This window comes from Eschscholzia californica, unplaced genomic scaffold (genome assembly GCF_041429995.1).
Source record: "Eschscholzia californica isolate CP2 unplaced genomic scaffold, dmEscCali1.0.p SCAF_3, whole genome shotgun sequence".
Classification (NCBI taxonomy): domain Eukaryota; kingdom Viridiplantae; phylum Streptophyta; class Magnoliopsida; order Ranunculales; family Papaveraceae; genus Eschscholzia; species Eschscholzia californica.
The window spans coordinates 20960250-20968191 of record NW_028238420.1 but is presented as its reverse complement, the minus strand read 5'-3'; the positions used below and the strand labels follow the sequence as shown (position 1 = coordinate 20968191).

Genomic DNA, 7942 nt, shown 5'->3' with positions numbered 1-7942 from the left:
TCGCAAACTTAGTATATTTCTTAATCACTCTATTTTGGTTCCTCATTCCAAGGTTTTTACAAAGATGATTCGAGATATATTTGAGAGCGGAACATGTTAAAATGGGGTCAGATTAAGAACAAAAGTGATTGAAATTTCAAATTAGTGTTTGATTAATGAACAAGTGTTTGAACATAGAATTTGGCACATGAAACTTACTGGTATAGTTCTCAGAGAATTTTATACTGTATTAATTATTACTATGTCTATTACAATAAAGGAAGATGAAGAAGAAAGAGAAGTAATTTGGGTAAGATGAAGAAGAGAGAGAAATAAATTGCGGAAGATGAAGAAGAGAGGGAAACAATTTAGGGAAGATGTGAAATAATTAAAATAAGGGTATTTCAGGGAAATCCAAAAAGAACTTAACAGTCAAATGGACGGTAACGGTTAAATGGATCATCTGGGTATTTTCGATAAAGTAGGGAGCTACGCGAGAAGCTGGTCATAAAGTATGGGCCATTTAGAAAATAACTAAAAAAAAGGACGCGGCTTTGGGGAATAAAGAAAAATCTCCAGGGAATAAAGACTTAGTCAATCATGATTGACTTAGGAGACATATTTATTTTTTGATTAAAAAATTAATTAACTTGTGTCATACTCTCTAATCTTCATCTTCTTCAAAAGTCCCAACACAAATTCGGGGCACCAATAATTCCGGCCACCATCTTCATCTCTCTTTCTCTCACTTCGTTTTCTTTCATCATCTTTTCCCTTTCTTTATATTAGGTCAAATCCACCACCAAGAACAACAACAACAACAGATTATTACTCGACTTGTTAGGTCAAATCAAACCTTTAGATACTACAAATTATATTAGGTCAAATCCACCAAGAAAAACAACAGATTATTACTTGACTTATTAAGTCAAATCAAACACTTCTATACTACATATTGTAGATAGATCAAGTTTATAGTAGTATAAGAAGAAGGTATAGGTATAGAGAGAAGAGAGTACCTGAGCGTCGACGAGTCGGAAACCTTGGAGACTCTTGATGATATTAGATATCTCATTGTGATCAAAACCGACGGCGGTAGAGAACTCGCCGGAATCAGGTATTTCTTCCTTGGAAGCTAGATGCTCGAGTATGGCTTTTTCCGCCATTTTCTTCTAATGGGGGCTACCTTCTTCTTCCTCTCTAACTGAACCCCCCTGTTTCTGAAACGATTCGTTGGGATGAATGAATCTTTGTTAAAGATTGTTGATCCTGCACATTTTCCCCAATTTCATCTACAGATGATAATTAGGGTTTTTAGGCTTTTAGGGAAAATCCATCTTCATTACTAGTTCATTATCAATTCTTGTTTTAAAGAATATGTTATTGTTAATTATTTAGGTCTTGAGTAAACATATTTCTGAAAATCAATTGACATTTTGCCCTATTTTGTAAGTTGATATTTAACGCAGATATGCTAAACTCCATTAATGGAAGAGATGAATTCTTCAACTCAAATTTGAATTGGAAAAATAAGCTTTACGAAGATAAAGAAAGAGAAAAAAGGAGGAAAGAGAGAAGAAGGGAGATAGAGAGAGAAAGAAGCTGGGAGATGAAGGTGGTGGTCGGAATTATTGGTGGCTGAAATCTGTGGTGGAATAGTGTTTGAAGAAGATGAAGATTAGGGAATAAGAGACAACTAAGTTAATTTTTAGATCAAAAAATAAATATACTTCTTCGGTCAATCATAGGTGACTAAGTCTTTATTCCCTTCAGATTTTTCTTTATTCCCCAAAGTACCCGCCAAAAAAAAACTAGTATGACATCCATGATCCACAATTCCACGTCCGCGCGGGGTCCTTTCCTTCTTGCTTTTAGAGAGAGAAAGGGGTCTGGGAGAGAGAGAGATAGAGAGGAGACTTTTGTATTATCCATCTTTGTGGTTCTTCAAAGGGAAGACAAAGAAATTACACAATCGAAAGCTGAAAGTAAGGAGAAGAAATTCCTGTATTCCATGGCGGATAAAGATAACGTCGCACCAGTTATCCTTCAGTTCGCTCCTTTCCAGAGCGCTGTTGACGAGGGTTTCTGGCGTAGATTATCTACTCTCAAGCTCGATACCTTAGGGATCGATCAGTCCCCCATCACAATCACTGGTAAGCTTCTCTCACACTCTCTCTCTTTACCATCTATCTAGGTCATAAACATTAATCATCGACTTAAAGATATATCCATAAAGTTCAGTTATTCTGCTTTGATTAGCTAAGAGGTTTTCATGATTCAGTGAAAGTCGAAATTTAGGGATTCAATATAAGATGAATATATCAGAGATAAATTTGCTTATTTTGTTGTAAAATTTTTTATTGAATCGTTTCTTGCAGGTTTCTATGCACCATGTTCACATCCTCAAGTTTCAAATCATTTAACACTTGTTCCTGAATCTTTGCCGTCCGAACCAAGTGAAGAATCATCATCAGCAGTAACAACAGTTAGCCGTGGAACCAGAAACAGATGTCCTGTCCCAGGCATACTTTACAACACGAATACACTAGAGGACTATCGAGCCCTCGATAAACAGACCTTATTGAAGGCCGAAGCAAAGAAGGTGATTATCTTTATGAAAACTTCATACCATAATCTTTGTTTTGTTATTATCTGTATGGGTTGTTTAATACTAGTGCTCAAGTGAATGTAAGTAGATCAAAATTGAATTTGTTTTAACCTAATGTACTTGAGGGAAAGAAAATTGCACTCTTTTGCTGAACAAGCTTGGGTTTCGTCTATTGAGCTTGCTTGAAGTGAGAAATTTGATAAAAAATGTGAGAAATTTTGAAGTGAATCTCAAATTTTGATGCGTAGTTTCAAGATATGTGCTGTATAGGACATTCTTTATTGAAAACGTAAGGCATGTGCCATGTACTTGGGAAAGAGGAACTTAAAGTGATAGAGCTCTGTTGGATTGTGCGTTATGTTTTGACTTGTCGATTTTTCATAATATCTAAATAGCGGAAGGAGAAGTGGGATTTGGCAACTCTGTTTTCATTTTGAAAATGTAGCTACTAATCTCACTGAACTCTATTGGTTGACTGCTAGATTTGGGATGACATAGTTTCTGGAAAAGCAGAGGAGGACGTTGCAGTACTTTCAAGATTTCTATTGATCTCGTTTGCTGATTTGAAAAAATGGAGCTTCCACTATTGGTTTGCTTTCCCTGCTCTGGTGCTTGATCCTCCAGCGACCTTGATTAATTTGAGGCCAGCATCACAGTATTTCAATCTAGAACAGGTGCTAAGAGAAAAATAGTCAAATATACTATTGTAAAATCTTTTAATTCATTTTAAATACTTTTTGGGTAGTTTTTGAAATCTGTTGTGTTGTACAAGCAAAGGCAGAATCTCTGTCAGCAGCTTGTAATGAATGGCGTAACTCGAGTTTAACTGCAGGTTAGATTGTTATATTTGTTAATCTTGCTCTTTTCTTCCATATTTTTTTTCCAGCTCTCTTCATCCGAGATGCTAATAGATATCAATCATAGTCTTCACATTCTTCCTTGCTTAATAATTGTTGTTCATTGCAGATGTGCCATTTTTCCTAGTTACTATAGCTTCGGATTCGCATACTACTATTCGGCCATTGAGAGATTGGGAGGCTTGCCAAAGTGTTGGACAAAAGGTTTGCCAATGTTAATTTTAGCATTTGTAGACTTCCTTACTCACTTTTAGTAATTGATGAAAAATCATTGCTAATACTTATGTGCGGACCTCAATAATCTTTGTCAACCTTGTTGCTTTCATATTCAAAATGTAAATATACCTTCCAAAAGTAAAACCAATAGTGAACTATAATTATTCAGGCGCCCTTTGTTTGATTTGTTTTACGTATATGCACTTGCAGCTCCTTTTTGGTTTCTATGATCCATGTCATCTTCCAAACAATCCCGGTTGGCCTTTACGCAACTTCCTTGCACTCATTTCTTTAAGATGGAACGTGGAAAAGGTTCAATTTCTATGCTATCGAGAGAAACATGGCTTTGCAGATTTAGGGTTGTCCCTTATTGGTGAAGCCGTGGTTTCTATTCCACAAGGTAGAGCGGCAGAAGTTGGGTAAAGCTCTATTCTAATATTTCTATCCTGCGCTGTTGTTTCAATTGGTATGTATGAGTTAGTCGTCGCTGATCTTGCAAGCAATATTTATTTAGGCTGGAAAGATCCCCAGTATGTACCTAATGCAGTGGGGTGGGAACTAAATAGAGGAAAGAAGGTATCTAGATGTATTAGTCTTGCTCAATCTATGGATCCGACCAGGTATTTTCTTTATTATTTGCTTGGTAAATACTTGTGTTGTTATGTTATTTTAGAAAGTCTTACAAAAGGTTTGTACAGGTTGGCCATATCTGCAGCAGATTTGAATTTGAAACTCATGAGATGGCGTGCATTGCCATCATTGGATCTCAATCTTTTGTCCAGCACTAAGTGTCTTCTTTTAGGAGCAGGGACACTAGGGTGCCAAGTTGCACGTATGCTTATGGTGAGATTCAGTTTCTGTTGTATATGTGGATGTCTTCTTTTGTCTAGTTTGTGCGATAATGAAAGATTTAAATCATGTTACAGGCCTGGGGTGTCCGGAAAATTACACTGCTAGATAGTGGCAAGGTTGCTATGTCTAATCCGTTAAGGCAATCCCTGTATACCTTTAATGATTGTCTCAATGGTGGTAATATGAAATCAACAGCAGCTGTTAATAGTCTTAAGCGGATATTTCCAGCTGTGGTAATGTCCTTCACCCTGACAAACTTTCAATCGTGCATTATTAAAGTGATCATCCTCTTCAATCACCAGATCTCATCTTGTGTAATTTTCAGGAAGCTGAAGGTATTGTGATGGCCATACCAATGCCGGGGCACCCTGTACCAAGTCAAGAAGAAGCTAGTGTGGTTGGAGATTGCAGGCACCTTGAAGATCTGATTGCTTCTCACGATGTAGTTTTCCTATTGACTGATACAAGGGAAAGTCGATGGCTTCCAACACTTCTATGTGCTAATACTAATAAGGTTCGTATCTTCTTTTTCGTACTACCTTTTAGTATGCAATCTTGCTTGTTGTCGTTGCTTTTTCATTTCCTATCGGATTTAAGGTATAGGTGGAGGACCAGACCATTTTTTTTAACACTATTTGACCACGAGTCACATTTGTGTGGTTAGTATTGTGTTAATTCTAAACCCTTATGGATTCTGCCATTATTGAACCCGGAGCTGGCGAGGATCCAAATTTCTTCGTTTCCATTGACGATCACTTTGACTCTATGCTTTTGCACTAATTTAAACTCAAGGCTTAGACTAGTAATCTGAAATCATTTAGAGTTACTCTTCCATCTTGTTCTTACATAGGAATGAACTACTTTTGTCTGCAGATTACTATAACTGCAGCATTGGGGTTCGACAGTTACGTAGTGATGCGCCACGGCTCTGGTCCTCTCAGTTATTCTTCTGACATGAAGTGTGAAAGTCAGGATGCTTTATCTGCTAAGATGGGCAATTTATCCACCAAAGATGCAGATGAGGGGTCACGGTTGGGTTGTTACTTCTGCAATGATGTAGTCGCTCCCGTCGATGTAAATATCTCTGAATACCTGAAGCCTCATTTTCTTTTCTCCTTAGAAGTTAATCTTTGAATAACTGTTATTCTATTGTGCAGTCGACTGCCAACCGAACTCTGGATCAGCAATGCACTGTTACACGTCCAGGGCTTGCTCCCATTGCTTCTGCCATCGCTGTTGAATTGTTGGTGGGAGTTCTTCATCATCCTGACGGGTAAGATCGTGAAGACTTCAAGGGAAACGTAATTTTCGTATGATAAGTGTGATCTGATGTTTAATTTGGTTATATCTGCAACTCTGCAGGATAAATGCCCCTGCTGAGAATGTGACCGCACCGGGTGGGAGTATTGAGCAGCCTCTTGGTATTTTGCCCCATCAAATTCGAGGTTCAATTTCTCAGTTCTCTCAGATGACACTCATCGGTCACTCATCAAACACGTGTACAGCCTGTTGCAGCACTGTAAGCCTCTCTACTGGTTTTTTAAGATGTAAACGTCATCCAACTTGATTTCAATAGTTGGCTTCCGTCTCTATGCTGGTTTGTTGTATCATTATTGTTTAATTTTAGGTCACTGGTTTGGGAAATTTGTGCAAGTCTGGTAGATGCACCCAAAAATTCACCTTTGCCTTTCTCTAGTATAATTGTAAATGGATTGAATATGGAATGACTGAAACCCAAAAACCAACAGGAACCAAAACCAACCAAATTTGGATCAAGTAATCTCGAGTACTGGAAACAAGAACCAACAACTGAGACTGACTTATTTAGTTATGCAGGAATTTCAAAAACCGAAGTGGATCTAACACATAATTGCACATTATGTTTAAGCTTTCCGTGAACCACGTTCATGTATGTAGAATCGAGTCACGAATGCTTAATAAGTTTCAATGGTCCATTTCAGGTAATATCAGAATACAGGAGAAGAGGTATGGACTTCGTGCTCCAAGCAATTAACCACCCAACATATTTAGAAGACATCACTGGACTAACAGAGTTGATGAAATCAACTAGTTTATTTGAAGTAGATTGGGATAACGAGATGGACGGTAATGACGATGATGATGCTGTTATATGAGTACTTTTCTTCCTAACTATACCATAACAATGAACTCCGCCACTAGTTATTTGAAGTCCGATGGTATTTGTCTTGTACATGTTTGGTTAGAGGGTTTATTGTTCTGCCTCATTCAAGATTCTACATATGTTCAGTTAATACACTTCTACTTTAATGTTTAAAAAACATTATTCTGTCTCAAGGCAGTTTTCTCTGAAAAGAAGCAAGACACCTTCAGACGTATACCTCGATTCGCATAAAATGTGCACTTAAGGCTTAAAATAAATAAATGATACCATATTATGTGCAAAGATGAGAGATAATATACTCTTTTTTACGAAAATATAAAGCTTTACTCTTTAAGAAAAGAAATATAAATATTGATACTTCTGTTGCATTTTTTAACTTAAACAACGCTCTTTGTTATGTGTATGCCTCAGGGGAACCGCCTAGCACTGAATTTTAAAAAATTGTCCAGTCCATAATTGATGTGGTTTAGCAAGTCTAATATAAGATTCATGTCGTCTCCATGTTTAGTTACTTTTAAAGTGAGGAGCCGGACTAAACTATTTGTGAACTGTTGCCCTACGGACGGTTTAAGAAACCTGCGTGCCACCAACCAAACCATCATCACCACACCCAGACTATCGGTGAACCATGGTTCTTTGGACGGTTTAAGCCCACCTGCAGCGCCACCAAAAGGTCATCAACACTACACCGACCAAACGATCATCACCACTACCCAGACTAGACTAGAGAGAAATGATGAGGAAAATAGTTTAACAAAAGTAAATAATTTGGCCAAATTTAACTGGAAACATAAATATGAGGGCCATTTTATAGGTGGTCACAATTAGGGCCAAATTCTAAAGATGTTTATAACACTAAAGTGGCAACGTAATCCTCTTTCATGTTTTGTGACTTGGGTTACTTCACTTTCTTTATAGGCACCTCAATGCTATTGCCCAGTTCAAAAGCGAAAAATTAAATGTGGCCACCAAAATTGAGTTGACTAGGCCCATCTTGATTTCTTGTAAATTAATGCTCCCATATTTTAAAAGGAGGTTTTAACTGAGGTTACCGGGAATTCGGTTAAATGGTACCGACACATAGTCAAAATATTATATTTATAAATTTTAAGTCTCTCGATCGACTAGAAAAGGGACATTATTTTTAGCGATTTAAATCGAATAAATTAACTTTTATTGGGATAAGAATTGAGATTAAAATAATACAAGGATCGGGATTTAATTTTATAGGCAATGTCCAAATTTGTTAAAGGCAATGTGTTTTTCACCTATGACTTGGTTAAAAGA

At 37.1% G+C, this 7942-nt stretch overlaps 1 protein-coding gene across 2 annotated transcripts; it reads left to right on the top strand.

Annotated features, from left to right (window-relative positions):
• Window positions 1-1735: 1735 nt before the first annotated feature.
• On the top strand, window positions 1736-6828 carry APG7 (ThiF family protein). Of its 2 annotated transcripts, none has more exons than XM_086666414.1 (14): window positions 1736-2132; window positions 2358-2581; window positions 3070-3261; window positions 3365-3419; window positions 3554-3648; window positions 3871-4060; window positions 4175-4280; window positions 4359-4503; window positions 4587-4745; window positions 4838-5026; window positions 5386-5586; window positions 5670-5785; window positions 5875-6031; window positions 6474-6828. In XM_086666414.1, exons 1-14 carry the CDS (start codon window positions 1796-1798, stop codon window positions 6645-6647), a joined length of 2340 nt encoding a protein of 779 aa, XP_086522540.1. In that variant the 5' UTR covers window positions 1736-1795; the 3' UTR covers window positions 6648-6828. The 2 variants fall into 2 exon arrangements, with proteins under 2 accessions (XP_086522540.1, XP_086522539.1); XM_086666413.1 differs by having other exon boundaries at window positions 1802-2132; window positions 3871-4079; window positions 4161-4280.
• Window positions 6829-7942: the final 1114 nt, after the last annotated feature.

Coding starts and splice junctions, on each gene's coding strand:
- APG7 (XM_086666413.1), top strand. CDS start 1,805: ATGATCCACAATTCCACGTCCGCGCGGGGTCCTTTCCTTCTTGCTTTT. Junction 2,582..3,069: donor TGAAGGCCGAAGCAAAGAAG/GTGATTATCTTT, acceptor GTTGACTGCTAG/ATTTGGGATGACATAGTTTC. Junction 5,786..5,874: donor GTTCTTCATCATCCTGACGG/GTAAGATCGTGA, acceptor GCAACTCTGCAG/GATAAATGCCCCTGCTGAGA.